Genomic DNA, 23,258 nt, shown 5'->3' with positions numbered 1-23,258 from the left:
TTGCATATCTTATGTTTTATGTCTCATTTTTACTTTAAGTTTTGGATAATTATTTGTTCATTAGTCGTGTTATGTCATTTGTTCATTAGATATGTTATGTCCTTCTTTTCATTTTGATTGCATTTTTTTTAGAGAGTGTTTATAATGAACACATTTTAAGAAAAAAATATAAAATAATATTGGAAATGATAAGGCGCAACTACTTATAATTTAAAATATATATCCATGTCTAAACCATGTATTTACTTAGTGTTGATATTTGTATTTTATTTGTGGGGTATTATGTTTTTTCTCATTATTTTATTGCGAATAGAGTTGTTGATTTTCGAATATTATAATATTAATATAATATTATTTGTCCATTTTAATTTTTTTGTTGTTGTAACTCAATAAAATTTGTGACTTTTAAATTTTCATTATAATTTTGTACTGTGAATTGAATAATTTATCTCTCTTAGTTAAATTATATAAAAAAAATTATGTAATTTATTAACATACCCGCACTTAATTTTTCAAAATATCGTATCTTGTATTCGTACGAATTTCTAATACCAATATTATATTCGTTATTATGAATCATAGACACAAATGTATAAATTATCCATCATCATGAACTAGTTATCTCATCTTTGACTGTATTATTTTAATTTTTCTATTAATTTTCAGTAAATACAACTCAATTATAGTTAAAAGACATAAATATTTAAGGATTTCAACTTTAACCTAAGAGTGAGTGATTGAAAATTCTAAAAAAATTAAAATTACAAACAATTCAAATGCTTCAATTGAATTTTTTAATTTTGTTGTTTAGATAAAAGAAATGTTCTATTAAAACTGAGCTATTTTTATTAATTTCAAAAGTTTTGAGACAAAAATAAAAATTATATTTGGGACAAAACTGAAATTTTGTAAAAGTCGATGGACTATTTTGTAAAAAATAAAAAAAGAATAAAAACTAGCAGATAAATTTTGAAATATATAGGATCAAAATTGTAAACATACAAAAATTATAAAGATCATTTCATGATTTATATACTATCAAGTAAAGAGAAATTTTGAAATTTTTAGGTTTTATGTAGTATTTGCAATTCTATAAATTTATATTTAACAAAATATCTCATGAAATCTATTCATTTTAAAAATTCTCCAAACTTATTACCCAAACAAAGTAATTTACTTGAAGGATTTAAAATCCTATACAAAAATTATATTCCCTAAAAATATTCTCTGATTTAAATATACTCTACGATTATTCATTTCTTCACACGTTAGTGTAGCCACTACACTATTGTTTTTTTCTTTTGTGTGCAAAAGAAGTTGCTTATTAACTAATAGATAAAATATTTTATTTTATTTAAAAAGAAAAAGTACCATGTAGTGTTAATGTAAATCATTTATACTCTAACAGTTAATTAATATGAATTATTTATTTTACCATTCCACCTTACACTTATAACCACCATCATAAAAACACCAAATCAACAATTTGTATTAGCCGTTAGTATAAAATTATTTACACAATGATAAATTATCATTTTATGTTACTTTGATCAATATTAAAAATTTAAATTAATTATTCAATCATCAAATAGTCATTCTAATATTTTTTATTATTTTAAAAAATATAATAAATTTTATTATGATTAACTCTCACACAAATGTGAGATTAAGAGTTGGAACCCATTAAAACTTAAGGACTATAAAAAACTATTTTAATGATAAGTTATATTTTTGAAAGAATAATAATAAGATTTTATGATGGTTAATTAGGAAATTAATAAGGCTTTACACCCAAAAAGAAAATCATAAAACATATAGTAACGTGACAGCGGAAAAGACTAATGCGATAACCTTATGGCGGGAACAAATTGATTTCGAGCGCCCAATCGTTTCTTATTTCGATTGCATTTAATTTAAATTCAAATATTCATTTTTTTTTTTTATATATATATAAACAACACAACCATTTGATCAGAATCAGAAAAGTGAAGCAAAAATGGGTAAGAAGAAGAGAACTAGGGTTTCCGATTCAGAAGATGAAGAGATCGAATTCGGTATCAACAACGAAAACACACTCTACCAGGTACCTTACATAATACAACATTCGAATCATCATTTCTAATTTTCACACAATACATTAATTTATTTATTTACTCATACATCAAAATGAATATGATTTTTTTTTGTTAATGTTGATTATTATTTAGGTTCTTGGTGTGGAGAAAACAGCATCTCAACAGGAAATAAAGAAGGCGTATTACAAATTGGCTTTGAGACTTCATCCTGATAAGAATCCTGGTGATGAGGTTCTCTCTCTTTTTTGCTATCATTATTAGGGTTTTGGATAGTTGTTGTAGTAACTATTGTTGTTGTGTTGCAATTTTTTATATTGCGGATAATCATAGTCAAGGTTTTCAATAACTTTTGCTGTCGTGTTAAGGGTTTTGTGATTTCTTCTATTGAAGAAGATGCTTATGGATTGTGGTTGTTGTGGTTTGAATTAATCACGATATTGTACAAATCTTATTAAAATTATTTGTATTATTATGTAATATATAATACTGCTTGAGAGATGAGTGGTCAAAAGATGAGAGAAGAATAGAAATAGTGGCGCTAAGGTAGTGTTTAGATTTTAGATATATTCTGAAAATGGGTTTTATATTCATTTGAGGTTACAAAATCGGGATTCTCGGTTTTTTCTTCATAAAAATCGTGTTTTGTCGCAGGCGTTGCCATCATTTTCAACTATTTTTCATCACGTTCTTAAAACTGGATAAAATGGTGGTGGCTGATACCTTTACCTTTTTGTGGTGGCTGTTTTCTCGGTTGCGGACTGTTTTTTAAAACCTTGATGCAGTCAAATATTTTTTAAAACCTATGTTGCGGTCCATGGGCCTTAATTCAAAACCTTAGTAACCATATTTAATCTCTTCAGAATGAAATATAATAAAAAATGATGACTGAAAAGTTGACGTATCTGTGATTTTAATTTAAGACCAGATACATCATCAACTTTTTAGTTATTATCTTTGTTTATATTTCATTTCAGAGGAAGAATATATTTTTATAAAAAGTATTCTGATAATGTCTCGTGTGACAGAATTTTACACCTCTGGTTGTATTTAGTTACTGGTTACTTACTAGTTATTATAATTGTAACCTGTTTGTTACTTGTTGTATTTGTAGGAAGCTAAAGCCAAATTTCAGCAATTGCAGAATGTTATCTCCATTCTCGGGGATGAAGAAAAACGGGCACTATATGATCAAACTGGTTCTGTTGATTGTGCTGTAAGTCTTAAGTCTTTTGATGTTTCTACCTTATTATATAACTAATGAAGATCATAATGTACTATAAGTTTATTATCTACATACTGATACTTTATAATATTGCTTCTTAAGAATGGTTTTACTGTGTTATTAGTTTTGATGCTGAAACAAGGACTATATATGTTGAAACTTGGGGGGATTTTGTTCCCAACTTTTTCTTTCAAATTATAAAATAACTAAATTCTCTTGATGTATAATAAAGTAAGAAGTTTATGAAAACTACACAAGTTAAACAAGTTAAATGTTTTTTTTCACTAACTATGTTTCCTGTCATCACAATTGAAACTTAAAAGAAAAAAAACTTGTTTATCAGTTATTGCTTTTTAAACAAAGGCAAGTCAGGGTAATGGAAGTAGACAACAGCAATGTTCATTATTGGTTGTGTTGGTTGTGTGCGCGTCATCTTAGAATAGAAGAAAATTTTAGAATGAAGAATTTGATGAGTTATAGCTTTGATCATAACTTTATCTCTTATTCAAGCTTCTTAGTATTTTCTTGAAACCTTTTGTGAAGACATTTCCTATTTTTAATTTCTTAAAATGTGTTAATTTTACTTCTTAACTTAAGAAGATAAGAGACTTTTGAAGTGAACTGTTTTCATTACTTCTAGAAATGCATTTTCATTAGAAATGTCAAAATGATTTATTTCAAAAGTCTCTTACCAAGGTAAAACGAACATTCAGTTTAGAAAATGAAAACGCAATGTTTTCATGAAGTAAACTAATGTTTTCATGAAGTAAACTAATGTTTTCACGAAGTAAACTAATGTTTTCACGAAGTAAACTAATGTTTTCACGAAGTAAACTAATGTTTTCTAAGTTAGCTTCCCTGTGCTGAAATATTAAGTGTTGTACTCATAATATAATAGATTTATAATTTGCAATGTTAAGATGTTTTTTGTCTATTAACTGTTTGCAATGTAAAGATTGGCAATTCAGGAAAATTTAGCATTGTCCTGGATATTGGCAGCTCAGTAATTTATATATATATATTTCTGAAAATCAGGATCTTGGAAGTGACGTTGTGCAGAACCTTCGAGAATATTTCAGAACAATATACAAGAAGGTACTTCTGTCAGTATATGAATTTTGTTGTAACTGGTGCCTTATTTTATGCTTGATTTCAGTTTGTTCAGCTTTGTAATTTGTTGTATATTAGGTCACTGAAGTTGATATTGAAGAGTTTGAAGCAAACTATAGAGGATCCGACTCTGAGAAGAATGATTTGATTAATCTTTACAAAGAATTCAAGGGTAATATGGACAGGTAATAAAGCATTTTGATGAGAAAGAGCCTGGCTTTTAGTAAGGGATTTCAGTTTTGAATTTGATATTCCTCTGCAGGTTATTTTGTTCAATGCTTTGTTCGGATCCTAAACTTGACTCTCACCGATACAAAGATATTATTGATGAAGCTATAGCTGCTGGTATGAATATTATTAGCTTTTGTTGGCTCAAATTTCAATTAAACAATTGCTCTAGATCTATCTTTCACTATTGGAAAAGAGATTGAAATGCAAGATAGATTTTAAGTCTAAAGAAAATGAGCAGATTAAATTTTTGAATTCATCGAATCACTGGTTTGGTTCTAACACCCTTATTTATAGTGAGTTGAAGCAAAATAAATATAATGATACTTGATTGTGTCCTTGATGCTTGTTTTCCTATATCTGCAGGAGAACTAAAGGAAAGGAAAGCCTACAAGAAATGGGCTAAGAAAATAGCAGAAACCAAGCCACCAACTAGTCCTTTAAGAAGGAGGGAAAAGTAAGTTTATGAAGCATGATTTAACTTATGTTATTTATTTACACTTAATGTTGGTAGGAATAATAATCACATGTTTAATTTTTTACAGATCAAATAAGGAACCAAAAATGGATTTGTATGCTATGATATCACAACGACGAGATGAGAGGAAGGGCAAGTTTGATACTATGTTCTCGTCTTTAATTTCAAAATATGGTGGAGGTACTGGACCAGAACCTTCTGAAGAGGAATTTGAAGCTACTCAGAGAAAGATGGAAAAAAGAAGGTCTTCAAAAAAGTAAACAACTTACCATTTTGAGTATAGGTTGTTTCTCACCATTTGTTAATTGGGATTCCTATCTTTATTTAGGCTGAACTATGGGGTTGTTAGTTTCAACTGGTTAGTTCAATTCTAAATAGACTGAAATTTCCTAAAACTGAGGCCTGTATTATCTTTCTTACCAAATGAAGTCTTCAATGTTATTGGTAAATTTTTACTTTGAATTTTAAAACAGTCCCTGCCCAAATAATGTACTATAGTACCATGCCCTTAACAAATTGAGCCATATATTGCTGCAGTGACGGATTTAAAAATTTTATCATCATTAAACAAGAAAAAATAGAAATTATATTTTTGCACGTCCAAAAATTGAAGACACCTAAATTAATATTTAAAAATTATAGTTCTTTGCATGTTTATATATTTTGAAAGTGTTTTAAGATGATTTTGTTTTTAACACTAAAATATATCATTCTCAATATTTGTGACATGACAATTATTAGGTTCCACAAGCAAAAGTAATATTAGACTTCAAACCATTGGGTAAAGAATATATGTCTTTTAGTTTCAACCACAATAGTCATTAGATGTATCAAATTACAAATAAAAACACATAAATGTATCTTTGTGAGTTATATTGGTCCTTAAATTTATCTTTAGTTAGTTAATATAGTCCATGAATGTGTCTTTAGTTGATCGATTTAATTAAAATAATTAAGAAAAGAGACGATTCAGGTCGTGTATACAATTTCGATGATACAATTATTGACTATAGCGACGTTTCACATATCTATAGTCATTCTCCTATGCACGGACATCACTGTATCGAAAATAAAAAGTTAGACATACAATTATTGACTATAGTGACGTTTCACATATGAATTTTTATTTAATAAAATAAGTCTTTTTCAAATAAATAATTTTTTATAATCAAAATAAATAAATAATTTAAAAAAAATATATTATTTGCTTTAATATTTCTGAAATTTAAAATGAACAGTCTTTTCAGGACAATTTTTTGAAAATTACATGTCTGCTTTAAAAATTTCTCAATAAAAATTCAATTTTTTTATATTACTTTTATTTACTTTAAGCAAAGATTTCAGTTTTTTTCCAGAAATATATAAAGCAAAGAAAAGTAATCTTAAAAAATTCAATCTATTTATTTATTTTCAGAAATTTTATAGCAAAGAAAAGAAATTCAAAAAATATATTTATTTTTATTTTCAAAATCTGTAGCCACAGCATATAAACAGATTCATTGATTACCAAATACATACCAAATGCACTGAATACTTGGCTTAGTATATGATCACAGAAGTTCATTTGTTTGCCTCTTAATTAACTAACAAATATCTTGTAGAAAACACAAGCAAGTTCAAACCCAACAACATAATTTAAACACTAATTCATTTTACATAAAACTAAATTATATTTAAGCCCAAGTTCAAGTGCAAGAGGAGGAGCCTATATATGCTGAACACACTCACAAAGGATCAATCTTGTGTATCAGAAGCTCCTATGTATTTGTTTCCATTATTTGATAATTATCCAACCCTTCATTGTTACTCTTTATCTGCATCAACATTTGAAGGTGTTTCATCACTTTTAACAGCTGCAGTTTCAGTTTCTGAAGGTGTATTTTCATGAGGCTTAGAAGCTTCTGCTTCATGGTTGTTTTCATTAGGGTTGGAAGCATCGACATCACGAGAAGTAGATTCGGAAGGTTCACCAGTGGATTCAGGTTCGGTCACCGGAACCGTTGTTTTGATGGTTCCAACTTTTACATACTTTCCCATAAACTTGTATTCCCAATCTTGTAATGCCTCAAGCTCAAATGGACCGAGACCAGATATGTCGCCGGTTAGGTCTTTCTCTTCGAAAGACATCTTTGCTAAAGCTCTGCTAGCGTCCTTACCCGCAAATAGAGCGTAAGGTCCGCCGGGTCCATAAAACATCCTAATAATAAAGACACGTCACAAAAACAATAAGAGTTTGATGGACATACACTATGAACGTAAATTGACATCCGATGAGAATCCTCCATATTACAATATAATATCCATGCTACAAGGGTCTACTTGGTTGACTTGTTCAAAGTAAAAACATTTGAAGCCAAAGTCACTTAAAATTTGGAATGATTTGAAAAAATAACAAAATAATTGTCAAAAAGGTGGAAGAAATTAAAAGAAGTCATTTTCAATGAAGGTTGAAAATAATTTATAGTCTGCAATCTTTTCCACCTAAACTGCTTTCTACATACTTATCACTTAAAAAGCAAACAGACCCTAATGAGGGCTAGGCACAGCAGAAGTTTGGACCAAACATTGAAAAATGGACGATTAAATAAATGAGTAAGTAACAAATTGGTCCCAAACAATGAATGAAAATAATTGATTCTAGAGGTTTAGAATTGATTTTCCACACTCGGAGCATGTAAAATTAACTCTAAAGGTCTAAAATTGATTTTGACATATTTGATACAATAATGGAGTAGAATTGATTCTGAATTGTAGCTTTTGCCTCTAGAATTGATAAGCGGATTTATCACTCAACTCACTTTTACATGAATGTATCCAGACATAAATCACTTTACCTTTAACTCACTTTTAGTCAAAATCAATTTCATAGAATCAATTCATTCAAAATCTTTTACCGCCGCCTAACCAAACACACGTATCATAAAAATTGCAAATTTGCACACATTTGCCATTCTTAAAGACCAAAATGGTTTCTTTTTCTTTTCTCAAGGATCAAATAAGTCTCGACATTTTTTTATCGGACCAATTTAGGTATTACTCTTTAAAAATTGACAAAATATCAGGATACAACATTGGATGACTCAAATGGCACCCATCAATTTTAATCCTCCAATCATCATATGGAGATATCAAAAGTTGAGAACAACCACATCCTCTTTTAACCACAAATGCAGCAAAAGGACTAAAAAGCATCCCCCAACAGAAAACAAAAACTAAACTAAGACCTCTAAATATGAACAAGAAACTCAAAATTAGATAAACTTTTAACATTCAATCAACTCTAAAGAGCTACAAGGAGTCACAGAAGAAAACAAAACAAAGGTAAGACCTCTAAACATAACATAAGAAACACAAAAAACAAATAAATTTTTACCATTCAATCAACTCCAATCCACAAAAGTGCACAAAAAAATAATAAATAAACAAACCAAAACAAACATGATTTGACCTGTTATGTATGAATTTCAGCTTTAGACTTGATCCAAGTCATAAAATCGATTCAACCTAAAAACTCATCTTTCTAGCTTTCTAACTTCTGCAGTAACACAAAATCAATTCTCAAATTTATTGACATACATACAAACAAAAGAAATTATTATCCAAACATTAAATTAAAGGATAAACCACCATTTTAATCCTTGAAAGTGTAGCACAATGTTACTTTGGTCCCTCACTCAGCCAAAAACTCAAATTAGTCGTTGAATCATCAAAATAGTCTTTACACCTTATCAAAATACAACTTACTATCATAAAAGTCTCATAAGATACACCTTACCGTCAAAATAGTTCATGACCATTTTAACGTTAGGACTAAACTAATGACGGATAACTAATTTGAGATTTTGGCTGAGTCGGGGACCAAATAGACAACACCTTTCAAACATAAGTTACTTTAAGGTCAACTCAACTTCCAACCAAAATCAGTTTCATAAAATCAATTCAATCAAAATCAATTTTTATTACCGAAAACCTAAACAGACGTGTACAAACAAAAATAACAGGAGCAACAAAGAAAACTTCACATATCAGCTGAAGTTTCAGTCCAGACTCAAAAGCTACAAATGCTATCTTCAAGTTAGAATCAATTCAATTATAGAAGCAAAATCAATTCTACTAAAATATAATCAAACATATCAAAATCAATTTTACACAGATACACACAAACCTAAACACACGTGTACAAAACAGTTAACAAGAGCAACAAAGAAAAAAACAATCTTCAACTGCAAATTTCAGCTGAAATAAAAAACAAAAAAAAACCCAGAAAAGCAAAAAGGTTCAACTAACAAAACAAAAAAAACCCAGAAAAGCAAAAAGGTTCAATTAACAAAACAAACCAAAACCCAGAAACCAAAATCACAAAAAACAAAAAGGGTACCAAAAAAAAAGTTCTTTTATCATCCACATGATGATTATACCTGCTTTGTGAAACATCATAGATCTGACCCTTAATAGCCATAAGAAGAGGCTTTTCAGGATTATTCCCATCATACTCTTTAAGCTCTTCTTCTGTAACTTCACCGATCTGAACCGGTGGTTTAAGAGGCTCCATCTGAGCATCAAAGTCACGTGAGGTTCCATGGCGTTGGTGAGTATCGTTGGAACCAAAGAGACTCGTTACGATATAGTAAAGAGCAAAGAGAATGGCGAGAACAGTAAAGAATGTTGTTGGGGAGAGTCCTGTGTAGACAACTATGGCTTCTTTGAGAGTGGACCATAGTTGAAGAGCCATGGTAGAGAGAGAAATTGTAGAGAGAGAAAGTGTAGAGAAAGTGGAAAGTGAGAAAAAAGGTTGGATTTTTATAGGGATACTTTTCTTTTAGTTTTTTCATGGTTTGGTCTTTTAGGGGTTTGATCTTATGCGGTGTTGCATACGGTGGAACATCAGAGATTTGACATTAGATTGAAGACAAAATAAATTTTGGGCTTTGCAATGTATATGGATGGTACTTGTGGATAGTATTGCTTTTAATTGATAAAAAAGTGGATGATTTTTTAATTGAATTCTACACAATCATTTTTAAAAAGATTTGTACTTATTTTGTGTGTTAAAGGTAAACCAATCATAATGTAAGTGATATATTATTTGTTTATTTGTATTTATAGGTAATAAATTAAATTGAATATTTCAATTATGATGGTGTAATATGTTTCCACTATTTAATAATAATATTTAATATGTTATTATTATTTTGTGAAAGAAGATTAAAAAATATAATGATTTTAAGATAACTGATTTTTCAAATGAGTGTTATAGATGTATTTGTTTTTTGAAATGTATTTTGTTTGAAGGAAAATTCAATTTCAACTGTTTATTAAATATAACTTTATAAAAAATTGTTTATTGAAGAATAAAATATTGTTGATGAAATAAAATAATAATAATAATAACAATAATAATAATAAAATGTTAAAACGACAAAAAAAAATAAGTTCATATTATTTTATAATTTAATATTTTATTCGAGTGATGTATTCAATGGATTTTGACTGTCATATTGCATCAATTATTATATATGGAAGTAGTTATGTCTGAAGGTCTTATTTAAATTGTAGATTAAAATAATTTTTTTAACGATTTGATGACATAAACTACAAATTAATATAGAGAATACGATAATTCTAATGAAATGTGTAATAGAACGAAAGAGAATTATAAATACTTAGATTATTTTTTACATATAAATCTAGTTTTTAAAATTCAAAATATGTCCTATTAAAATGTGTTGAGATGTCGATGTCCAATTTTTTTATCCTGCGTGTTGGACTAAATGTTTCAAACACATAGCACATCATATACATTTATATGGTTTTATGTTGACCATTCATAGTTAATTTCCTAGTCCCAGAGATGTTGGAGTTTGACTATACCAATGGAAATTGAATTCATATTTGTAAATTACTGTTGAAAAATATTTAGGAAGAAATAATATTTTTTATAGATAAATATAATATGTTAGTTAATATAATAAATTTCTCCTTTATTAGTGTTTGAACCTTAATCATTTCACTCTTTTAATACCTTCAATCTTTAGCTTAAAATAGTTGAATTACTAAACCTCTCTCTGACGAGATAATGTTAGTATGACTTATTTTATTAGCAATTAATTTGCAGGAATAAATATAAAGTTAGAAATTGAGTAGTTGTGAAAGTTGATGGAAGTGGGAGAATGGTAGAAATATCTTTCATCAATAACTTTTGTGCACGAATCTTCAACATATTTGTATAGTGTATTAAAAACAAAAGTTAAATTGAGAAATAAAATGCGTGAAACAAATTGTAAAACATATCAAAGCTGTTACATAAAATTTTAAATGATTTAACATATAAATGAAGTGTCATTATCCTAAGTCGGAAAACACTTTAACATTTACCATTTCACATTTAACATTTTTTTCTTTCAAATCACAAAGTTATTAACAATGCTTATTCTCTTCTCAACTGTTTTTCTTTTCCATGTAAGTTTGACAAAATTCTCAATAATCACTCACTTCCACTAAACCCAACCTTTGGAACCAATCCAAATCAACAACAACTTAAAGTTAACCAAACATAGTCCTTTTTTTTATTTTACATGATATCAACTTATCATTCAAAGTTGAAATCATCAAAACACTTCAAACCAAATATAAAAAGAATTCCACAAATAAATACTCAAATTTCTCTAAACATCTATTACTAAAAAAAGCAAAAAGTGAATGGTTACTCTTTTTTAATGATCAAAATGATGGTTACTCTTTTAAAAAACTAATTATGTCATAAATTCTATAAACTGTGAAGCCGATAAAGATCTTAAATTATTTTTTGAACAATTTGATTATTAGTTAAAATGTACGATTAAACCGAATTAAATAAAATAGTCCAGTTATATAGTTCACTTTTTATAAATAGTTATATTGAACTAGATGATTCGGTCTCTAAAATAAAATAAAACAATGAATAATATTTTAAAACTTGAATAGTAGGTAATTAATAAAATAGTGAGTTGCTAAATATATAGTTTTAGCTATTATATTTCAATAAAGTATATTAATGTATAAAAGGTGTTTTGATAATACGAAGTTCGAGGGAAATAGAGTTTGATCTATTATTATTTCAATTAAAATTTAAATTTAGATTCTTTCATATCAATTAGTTAAAAAAAAAAATATAATTTATTAATAGTGTTTATTTTGAATATTTCTTAAATAAAAATAGAATAAAATTAGAATATATAAATTTTAATTTACTGTATAGATTATACACGAGACAAATGTTTATCATTTATCAAATATTTACAAATTTAGAGAATGCTATATTAAATAAATTTTATTTTTATACACTAATATACATCTAGCTACATTGATAATAAGTGATAATATATATGTATAAATTGTTTACTTAAAAGAGTATAAGAATTTGTTTTTTTTGTTTTTTTGAATAGTTTTATTAAAATATGAGTTTAATGACCATACACTATCAATCTAATATAATTTTACAATAACATGAAATACAAATCGTACACTATCAATCTAATATAATTTTACAATAACATGAAATACAAATCGTTGATTATGTAATTATTTTATAATGTCAATTACAATCGTGTGATGAGATGTCAAATCAACCGTTTTTTTTTAGTGTAAAACTGGTATACACTAACATTACACCTTCATTTTTCTGCTAAAATTTTGCTGGTACTTTATAAAAAAATTTAGGTTTAATTGTCTTTCTATTATTAACAATTTACGGAATTAGTTCTCTATTTTAAAAGTCGAAAAGTTTATTATCTTCTTCATATTTTTGAACCAAAAAATGATGATTTGGCATATTTTTTAATGATGCAACATATAATTCTATGATATATAACTATCTAGATACATTAATTATTCATATGTAATTAATTAAATTGAAAATATGAAAAATTTCTAAACTTGAAATCTAAATTTTTACGATGTTTTATTCTAATTTAATGAGTGTTAATCATTATCATCATCGTATTATGTAACGTTATATAAAGATACAACATCATCATTTTTTAGTTAAAAAATCAGAGGAAACGAATAAAACAATCGATTTTAAAATAGGAGAACCAATTTCATAAAACAATAAAATAAGAGGAACTAAAACTATAATTAAATTAAAATTTAATTATTATTATAACATTGATTTAATATGGTAATCAACTATCTGAATGAAAAAAATTAGTAAAAGAATAAATAATAATATTGCATTAAAATTGTAAAATATTATAATTTCACATTCCCGTTCAATAAAAATAAATCATCTTGTTATGTATGTTTTTTTTTACAACTATCTTTTAAATATAACGGGAAAACAATTATGTGTAGTCTAAAATTAGGGATAACAACATAACCTCCATTTAATTTGGGTGGAAAAAACCTACTTTGATTGAGTGTAGGTACATGTGTAGATTTCTTCTAAAATTAAAATTTGGAGACGGAGACACATTTAGGATTGTGATATCCACCTCGCATCTGCACCCATTCCGTAAATAATATTAATATAATTTTTAATTATATATATATATAATATATATATATATTGAATATACTTAATATTAAAAATTATAATATTATCTCTATAAAAAATATTTTTTAATTTTATTATTGTCTAATAATAATTATTTTATTATATTAATTATAATATATATAATTTTTAAATGTCTTCAACCTTGTTAGCAAAACATTATTTAAGACCATTTATTCCAGGAAAATTCCTATCGTACATCCCATTACGGTCTATATCTATATGTGTGTGTGTGTGTGTGTGTATATATATATATTATGAAAATTAAGTAAATATATAAATTATGTGTGTGTGTCTATATATATATATATATATATATATATATATAAAAATGAATGAGAAACTCAAACCCTATTACGACAAAGAAGAGGAGAGTATTAAATTTACACCCGCTATAAAACCAGTGCAGAATGCATGTCTTTCTCAATTAATCGAATGCTGAATAAAAGATACAAATTCCGCCACACTCCGTCCGATTGCAATACCTAATCAAAATTGCCCAAGAACAGAATTGTTACTAAAAAAAAAATATCAGTCGATATTATTAAATTAAATATAACATATTTTCTCAAAATGGGATTAGACTATGGAGTTTACAAATCTGACCGGGTAAAAGAAAGGAAAAAAAGTGTGGTGTTATTTTAAAATGCCGCTTGAATACATATTTCAAATTTGAAAATTCTGAAACAATCCCTTTCTCTCTCTCTCTCATTCTCCATTACAATGGGAGTAAAGAATTTGTGGGACATCCTCGAATCCTGCAAGAAAACGGTTCCACTTCACCATCTCCAGTTAACACACTCTCTCTCTCTCTCTCTCAAAAATTGTTCTTTCCCGTTGAATCGAGTACCCTTTTAGATGGATTAACATGGGTCAATGTTGAATTTTGATTTTGATTCACAGGAACAAAAGGGTGTGTGTGGATCTCTCGTGTTGGATGGTTCAGCTTCAGAGTGTGAGTAAGTCTCATTCTTGTTTGAAAGAGAAAGTTCATCTTAGAGGACTCTTTCATCGTCTTAGAGCTCTCATTTCCCTCAATTGTACTGTCGTTTTAGTTTCAGGTTTGTTACTTTCATTTCTCTTTTTTCTTCAACTTCCAAAAGTTAAAACAAAATTTTATTTTTTTATGTGTGTGTGTGTGTTTGTGAAATTTTAGATAAAATAGAACTAGAAAATTGTGTACTTAGTTTTTTTGTCCATGTGGGTCACGTTTTTTAACTTCAATTTTGTGCTTAGTCTGTGGCTATGAACCACCGACACATACATAGACACTTGATATGACACTTACTGGCAAATATCAGTAATAGTTTAAGAAAATGAAAGTGATTGAATGTAACTATATGTTATTATCAATGTTGAACACCAATAAATGTTAGACATTAAGCACACCTTGAATTTTGTGTTTCGTCTTTAGCTACGAAGCATCAAACGAAATAGACACCAGACACCATATTGAGACTTAGACAATGGTAATAATTTAAGAAAATCAAAGTGATTGAATGTAACTGCATATATATTATTGTTGGATGCCAACGCATGTCATACACTAATCAGACTTTTAATGTGAAGTGTCAGTGCTGCATAGGTCCTTCGAGATGATAGATTTTTTGGGAGACTTTCGAGTGCTGCACCTATTTGGTGTTTAGTTTTAAGCTTTAAGTACAGTTACCAGGACTTCAATTTGTGGTTAGAGTTTAAACAGACCACTACAGACTTTTTGTATTAGTGGTATGTGTTTATAAGATATGATACAATCACACATGCCAACAAGAGATTGATTAGAGTGGATACACATTCTGATCTATAGGAATAGAACTTGAGTTTGAATCCTAGGAGGTGGCCCGGTCAGGAGGTCACAAAATCTAGTCGATTAGTCCTCGTGCGTCTACTCGGTTGAACTGGGGATTAGTCCCATAGCTGTTCAAATGAGTGGAACGAAAGGTTTGATAATCTTGTTACTTTCCATTCATCCCTTATTCACTTTTATGAACATCTTATAAATGAGAAACTATCCCTCCCTTTTGAGTTTAATTCTAATGCAATGTTGACAAATTACAAAATGATAGAGGTGTATAATGGGTCTTCTAAGATATAGGTTCTAGCATTTTGCATAAGCTTTCTCTAACAAATTACTCCTTTTGTCACAAAATATTCCCAAAATATAGGCAAAGATTGGTAAAGAAATTTGATATATTTAGTTCAAAATTTAGACCAGATACACCAACTTTCTTTGACTCATTTTTTCTTATATCTTGGTACATTTGCAAGAGCTTTGTTTCTTTTTGTTGTTACACCCCGAGCCCCAAAATGCGATGTTATTCAACTGACAAAGTCAAAGTATAAAAATAATACATTTCATATCACACTATGACTATCCACCAAGTTAGCTGGAAACAAAGTGAATGGCATGACCTTTGCTGGTATATGTTAATGATTAAGGGCATCTAATTTATAGGTGATAGTTCTTTCTTGTTAATGGTGTTTTTAACTTTTTATAACCATTCATTTTTCTTATTTGTCTTTTGAATATTCTTGCATTTACATTCCTTCCTAATGAAGTAATCTTTGATGCCTGGTAGATGGATCAATTCCTGCCATTAAATTATCGACTTATAGGCGTCGCTTAAACAATGGAAAGGAGGTTAGTAGTCCTCTCATATTATTGATTCCGTGTTCATTGACATGTTATGTTGATTTTTTCTTACTTTCTTTTGTACTAACTTTAGTATCATCATCACAATGCAGGTAGCCCAAAATGAAACTAACCTACAGAAAGTGACATCATTACGGAGAAACATGGGGTCTGAGTTTTCCTGCATGATTAAAGAGGCGAAATTCTTGGGTTTGGCTCTCGGCGTTTCTTGTTTGAATGGGTAATATATTTAACAGAAATTAAAGTTTGATGTTTTTGCTTTGAAGAATGATCTCATATTTTGCCTGCAATAATTTGAACTTATAGTGTCTTTCTCTTTTCGAAAATGCAGGATTGAAGAAGCTGAAGCTCAGTGTGCTTTGTTGAACTTTGAATCATTATGTGTAAGAAATGTGTCTACTTATTTGTCTTCAAACTCCAATTTTTTCGCGCTATGTAATTATCAGTTATTTCTAGGATACTTATGTTATTGCTGTGCGCTAACTTTTGTGATCATTATCATTCATTGTTGAAAATTATAGGATGGATGTTTCAGTTCAGATTCAGATATATTTCTTTTTGGTGCAAGGACAGTGTACAGGGATATCTGCCTCGGTGAGTCGATAGACTTTTTTTAAAAATGTTATCATTGGATATACTTTTGTACTAACTGCATTTTCATATGACTTAATAAGGATTTGTTTTGTACTAATTATATTTTCATATGACTTACAAGGAGTTGTTTATTAATGAGTTAGGAGACGGCGGATATGTTGTAAGTTATGAGATGGCAGACATTGAAAGTAAACTTGGATTCGGACGAGACTCGTTGGTAAATTTCGAAGTGATGTTTTAACATATTTAAGAATCACAATCCTTGTCGAGACGATCTTTTTCTGATGAAAATATGTCTGATCTGCAGATTGCTCTTTCTTTGCTTCTTGGCAGTGACTATTATCAAGGCGTTCACGGTCTTGGTCCGGTAAGTTTTGAATCATGTTCTTCATAGTCACATATTAGGGGTGTTTCCTTCGTGAAAACTGTTTTCATTTTCTAAAATGTGTGTTTATTTTACCTTGATGAAAGATTCTTGAAGTAAATCTTTGTCATGAAGATAAAATGAAACACTATAATGAAGATGCATTTCAGGAAATAATGAAAATAGTTTTTGACATTTTCATGTTTATAGAAATGTAGAAAATTGTTCACTAAGGTCGCTTACCTCCTTTTTAACGAGTACAATTAATACAAATTTTAAGAAATGAAAACAAAGAGAGAGAAGGGTTGGATATTACATATTATATGGATGCTTATGCTTTTGCATAATTGTTTCCATGGTTGTAGGATTCAGCATGTCAGATAGTTAAATCAATTGGGGACAAATTTGTTCTAAAAAAATTTGCTTCTGAAGGACTTGGATGGTTGAAAAAACGAAAAGGTATACCCTTATACCTATATTGCATTCTAATTCCATTATCTTTATTCTATGCAACAATTAGTTTTGTTAATAATTTTTTTCAATAAATTAGTTGTAATCATTTTCATTGTTTGTATCTTTTGTTTATGCAGGAAGTGGAAATAATTTAGGAAGGGATGATGCAATTTTACAAGTGATTGATGCTTATTTGAAGCCAAAATGCCACTCAGCAGATTCAGATATTGTTCTCAGGTAGGTTATTTAATTCATTGTTTCCAGTTCCTTTACAACATGTATGTCATCAATTCATATAAGTTTAATGTGTGCCATCAATAGCTTATTAATCAGAACATATGAAACCTATGAGTATGGATCTTTGAAATTGTATGTGTATCTCATGTTCTTTCAAACAGTGAAGGTAAACAAAATTTGGGCTTAAATATAATTTTGATCCTGCAAATATATGATGATTTAATTTTAGTCTCTATAAATTTTACTTTTCTTATTTTTAGTCCATGTAAATATACATTTTTTGCTTTTGGTCCTTGATATTTGTTTTTAGTCCTTGCAAAGTTTATTCATATCGGAATTGGTCTTTATAATATGTAGAATATTTGATTTTTGTCCTTCATATAAGGGCTAGAATGGTATTTACAGGCACCAAAAGCAAAAAGTGATATATTTGCAACGACCACAAATAAAATGATATTCTTTGACTTACTTTTGTTTATATTTGTAGGGACTAAAAACAAAGAAAAATATTTTTACAGAGATTAAAAACAAAAAATAATATATTTACAAAGACTAAAAACATATTTAAACAAATAATTATGTGCTAGGTTTTGAATCTGATTACTCATTAGATATGAACTTAAAATTAAAATTTGCAAAAACTATATGAATTATGAAGTCCTTCTCAACCGTGTATTTGCAAGTTGGTTTTTGAAGGGTTTTGGAGGATTAAGTCTATATTTTGATATATATTTGATATTTAAAAAAGTTAAAAGAACAATATGATGTTATATGCTCATTTATCATGTTATTTCAATTTTTTTTTTAAATATAAACTTAATCCTTCAAAGTATTTCCCTTCAAAACTCTCCAAAATCAATTAAACGTTTAACTCAAATTTAATAAAACTTATGAGAGTTGTAATTATAATTTTATAATTGTATGTAGAATTTGATCCTGATCATAAATTGTACAACATTGTTATCATATCAGCTACTAAAAGTTTGATTAATTTCTATAGGACTTTTGCTCAGTATCCATTTCAACGCCTTAAACTCCATGAAATATGTGCTGAATTCTTTGAATGGCCTTCAGAGAGAACAGGTACTTCATCCAGTTTTAAATGTTATTTTCTTGCAAGTCAAGTAATTGTCTCAGAAGTATGATATATCTATATCTATAACATATATAAAGGAAATACACCATTTTGGTGTAGCATTTTCTCTCCAAAATGACCCTTGCTTCTCAAATTTAATAACAAATTCAATATTTTTTTATCTGTTTTAATAATATATACACGCGTTAGCACAATAAAAAAACGGACAGACAAATGAAATTGATTTGTGCTACATGAAGGATGAAATTTTGGAAGTTTTTTTGGCAATGCTGATTGATGTTTCATGAAATAGATGGCTATATTCTTCCTTGTATAGCTGAAAGAGATTTACGACGATTTGCCAATTTGCGATTAACTTCGTCTGAACTCGGACTGAACCTTCCTTTACATGAGGTATTGCCAACTCTTTTAACAAGCTCATGAACATAAATTGTATTGGTATCTACAAGCTCCTTATTTTCGAACCAAGATGAATATTCGTCATACATCATGCATAATATATATCGAATTGCAGATCCCTGTAAAGTGTCCTGTCTCAGAAATCGTTAAGAGTCGACGGGTTCAAGGGAGAGAATGCTATGAGGTTTCTTGGAAAGACATGGATGGGCTTGAAACTTCAACAGTACCTGCAGATCTTATAGAAAGGTAAATGCATTTTGTAATTGATGAAATAAAATTACATAGACACAATCATATCTCATTAGTTACTATGATATGATGCAATGACAGTGTAAATAAAATTATATAGATACAATCATATCTCATCATATATATTTCGTGTAGACATTTTAAGAAATAATATTATGACATGATGTTGCTGTGAAATATGATTGAACGCTTATGTAAATTTTTTATACTGACAATTTATAGTTATTAAACTCTAAGAAGTTAATCTTCCATGATATATTTTGTAACCACATAATCATCATAAAAGTGTTCTAGCAAACTGACTGCTACATTATTGTTTCATTGTTAATCATTGACAGTGCTTGTCCTGAGAAGATTTCGGAATTCGAGGAGAAAAAAGCTCTTAAGAAACAAAATGTTCAAAAAAGAAGACCAAAGAAAAAGGAAACTATGTCTTCAATGGCTGAACTTGATCTAAAACTGCAGAATTTATTATTAGATGATAATTTGGCAGACCAAACCAACCAAAATTCCTCTGATTCTATAGAAAGAATATTAAGAGAAACAAGTGCTATGGCTGAAGCTGTTCTTAATACACAAGATTTGGTGCTATCACATGATGATGACATAGAACATGATGCTTGGATTCAGAATATCAACAAAAACATATCAAGCAATGAAGATGTTTCATGTAAAGATAAAAATGTTGTCATTGATCTTCTAAGTCCTTCTCCACTTAAGCCATCAAATACTTCAAAATTCCATTCATCAAGTGATCAACATATTGAAGTGATTAATTTGAGTGATTCAGAAAATGAAATGTCAATTGAACACAAGCAGAAAGCTAAAGAGCTGAGATTGTTCTTAGCAAGTATTAGAAATGAAAATCATTGAATAGTAGTTTTTGTATGTGTAATCTAGTGTACTAACAAAAATAAATTTCAAAATGAGAAAATGTTCCCAAAAATTGCATTTTATTTGATGCATTATCACCAAAATGTTTATTTGCCATCACTTTTTTTTTAAAGAGATTGATTACTATTTAAGATTGAACTCTCTTAATGTTGTAATAATATATAATATAGTCTCGAAAGTACAACTCCATTTCTAGTTGTAGGAACATCGATATACATGAGTCTTATTTCGAACTCAAAATTTCTCATTTTTCACGTTTAATGCGTGTTTGATTTAACGAGCTTCAAATCCTCCAAAATGCGGGATAGCAAACATAGGTCTATGTACCAAATATACCTTTTTTAAAGAATAAACCATCAATTTAGCCTCTAAACTAACACACTTTAATTGTATTCGTTAAGTGATTGTTAGTAACTTAATAGTCATAAAATAAACAATAATTTAGTCCCTTAATGCCGTCCTTCTTGCCCATGCTCAAGACGTCATTAGATGTTAATTATGTCATGAGTTGCATACATCATTCTATGACAGAAATGAAACATTTCTGAACTTTATTAACCTTGTAATCTAACTTTGGTGTGTGTCAAAAGAACAGGGGAATCTAATGACATCTTTATACCCAATACTTTTGTCTTTTTTCTTTTGTCTCATCTCCTATTGCTAGATGTTCATATTTAGTCATTTTATTAACCATATTCTATATCAAACATATTCACCTAATTTGTTCTTTCTTTTCATTTGTCATGTCTTGCCAAAGATTGATTCTAACTATGTAAGATATATCTTATCCAATTCTTCTAGTGGACAAGAGTAAAATGTAGTAGTGAATTTTTTGAATGATATGAATTTTGAATCATGTATATTTCAAAGACTTAGGTATATATATAACAATGCATAAAAATATGATTAAAATTAAAATAAGTCTAGAATAAGAGTCAACTAAATATTTTCTTTATGAATAATTTTTACAGGATTGTCTATATTTTAATGTTTATTGAAATATTCATATAGTTTGACATGAAACAATTTAAGATGTTTAAGTTTATAATATTCCTATTGGAACTAAGGAATATGCTGGCAAATGTTGACTTGATTAAGCCTTGTAATAATGCATATGAAAAAAAATTCTATTCCATGCTTTAAACTTAGAGGACACCAAAATTTGCACTATACAGATGAATTTAATTAAGTTTTTTTTAATCAGGTATTATCTCTAGAGTCGAGTAAAACTAAGATACGAGATAAAATTAACCGGCTGTATTTGAAAAACCAAATTTGAAAGAAATTTAAGGTGATAAAATTGTATTGTAATTTAAAATATGAATATTTTTAGAAGTTATTGATCATTTACAAATAAATTTACATTATACTAACTGGACTCAAATTAATCTGGAATTTGCAGATTCAAATCCTATTTATTTTTTATCTCCCGATGAAATTATTGGAGTTTAAATTTAATTAAGATGAAATTATTGGAGTTTAAATTTAATTAAGTTGTAGGTGAGTTTGAAGAATATTCTCATATATTTTTAACAAGGGCTTTTAGAATTAGAAAATATTTTGATAATAGGTAAGAATAAAACTTGGATATTAAACTCCTAGGTGAAGGTATAATATTATATAGTTATCTTATAACTTGCTATAGATTAGTCTTGCGTTTATAAAATTGCCACGATTCACAAGTATGGTCTTTTAAAATTATTGCAAATAAATATATTCAACAAAAAAACAAAACAACCTAAAATACATAATATAGCTTAATGGTTTTTTTATTTATTTTTAACTTTGAAATATTTAATTTTATAAATTTTTTGTGCAAAAAAAAAAAAAATGACAAACAAACAGTGTTTGGTACAAAATTTATTCCAACCATTTCCAAGTTGGTAGCCTTCCAGCCAGGTGGAACATGATTTCAACCATTGCAACATGACACAGTTTTTTATTTTATTTTTTGAATTATCAATTCAGAGAAGGTTAATCATATGCTTGATTTATTTATTAATTTTTGTTTCAACTCATTTCTGGAATAACTTATATACATACACTGCACAATCACAAGAATATTTGTTGCATTAATAAAAGAGATAAGTTTTAACATAAGACCGTGAGATAAGATTTTAACATAAAGACCGTCAGATAATTAAATCTCGACTACATAATTAATATAGATTATCATGATTAAAAATGTTACATGATTAATTAAAAAAATCATATGATTTTTTGTTTTAATTTTAATTATTTATTATTTAATAAATGACTAAGATTCATTTCTTTCACACTCTCATTATAAAATGACAAGTCTATGATACCATAAAAATATAATTTATATCGATATAATGAATATTTTTTACCAGTAATTTTATCTAATTTGTTCACGTAGACATTATTATAATATTTATTAAAGTTGATTAAATTAAGAGTTTTGATACATTTATTTTTTTAATTTTGAATTCAATAATTAAATAAATTATTTCTACAATTAAAATTTTAATTTTAATTAAAATCATAATAAAAAACATCATTTCAAAATAGACTCAAAAGATAAAACTTAAAAATTTATTAATTAAACTAATTCATAGATTCAACCATCAATAATTTAATTTAATAGTATCAAAACATGATATTTTATATATTTTATATATGTATCATAGAAGTCTTTTATATAAAATTCCTCAC

At 27.9% G+C, this 23,258-nt stretch overlaps 3 protein-coding genes across 4 annotated transcripts; 2 read left to right on the top strand and 1 right to left on the bottom strand.

Moving 5' to 3' along the window:
• The first annotated feature begins 1,867 nt into the window (after positions 1-1,867).
• Positions 1,868-5,575, top strand: LOC101502742 (chaperone protein dnaJ 6-like). Its single transcript, XM_004515645.4, has 8 exons — positions 1,868-2,083; positions 2,208-2,306; positions 3,187-3,288; positions 4,333-4,392; positions 4,486-4,592; positions 4,670-4,752; positions 5,002-5,092; positions 5,181-5,575. Exons 1-8 carry the CDS (start codon positions 1,997-1,999, stop codon positions 5,371-5,373), a joined length of 822 nt encoding a protein of 273 aa, XP_004515702.1. The 5' UTR covers positions 1,868-1,996; the 3' UTR covers positions 5,374-5,575.
• Positions 5,576-6,660: 1,085 nt separating this feature from the next.
• Positions 6,661-9,907, bottom strand: LOC101502439 (membrane steroid-binding protein 1-like). Its single transcript, XM_004515644.4, has 2 exons — positions 9,532-9,907; positions 6,661-7,310 (listed from the first exon to the last, which is right to left on the bottom strand). The coding sequence occupies exons 1-2, from the start codon at positions 9,843-9,845 to the stop codon at positions 6,917-6,919; spliced, it is 708 nt and encodes a 235-aa protein (XP_004515701.1). The 5' UTR covers positions 9,846-9,907; the 3' UTR covers positions 6,661-6,916.
• A 4,169-nt stretch (positions 9,908-14,076) lies between these two features.
• LOC101502119 (single-strand DNA endonuclease 1) lies at positions 14,077-20,678 on the top strand. Of its 2 annotated transcripts, XM_004515643.4 has the most exons (14): positions 14,077-14,434; positions 14,547-14,704; positions 16,223-16,284; positions 16,389-16,516; positions 16,628-16,679; positions 16,818-16,890; positions 17,034-17,107; positions 17,198-17,257; positions 17,620-17,713; positions 17,845-17,944; positions 18,945-19,027; positions 19,333-19,433; positions 19,555-19,685; positions 20,027-20,678. In XM_004515643.4, exons 1-14 carry the CDS (start codon positions 14,367-14,369, stop codon positions 20,559-20,561), a joined length of 1,719 nt encoding a protein of 572 aa, XP_004515700.1. In that variant the 5' UTR covers positions 14,077-14,366; the 3' UTR covers positions 20,562-20,678. The 2 variants fall into 2 exon arrangements, with proteins under 2 accessions (XP_004515700.1, XP_027186733.1); XM_027330932.2 differs by lacking the exons at positions 14,077-14,434; positions 14,547-14,704 and adding an exon at positions 14,838-16,098.
• Positions 20,679-23,258: the final 2,580 nt, after the last annotated feature.

This window comes from Cicer arietinum, chromosome 8 (assembly GCF_000331145.2).
Source record: "Cicer arietinum cultivar CDC Frontier isolate Library 1 chromosome 8, Cicar.CDCFrontier_v2.0, whole genome shotgun sequence".
Classification (NCBI taxonomy): domain Eukaryota; kingdom Viridiplantae; phylum Streptophyta; class Magnoliopsida; order Fabales; family Fabaceae; genus Cicer; species Cicer arietinum.
This window is presented reverse-complemented; position numbering and strand designations above follow the sequence as displayed.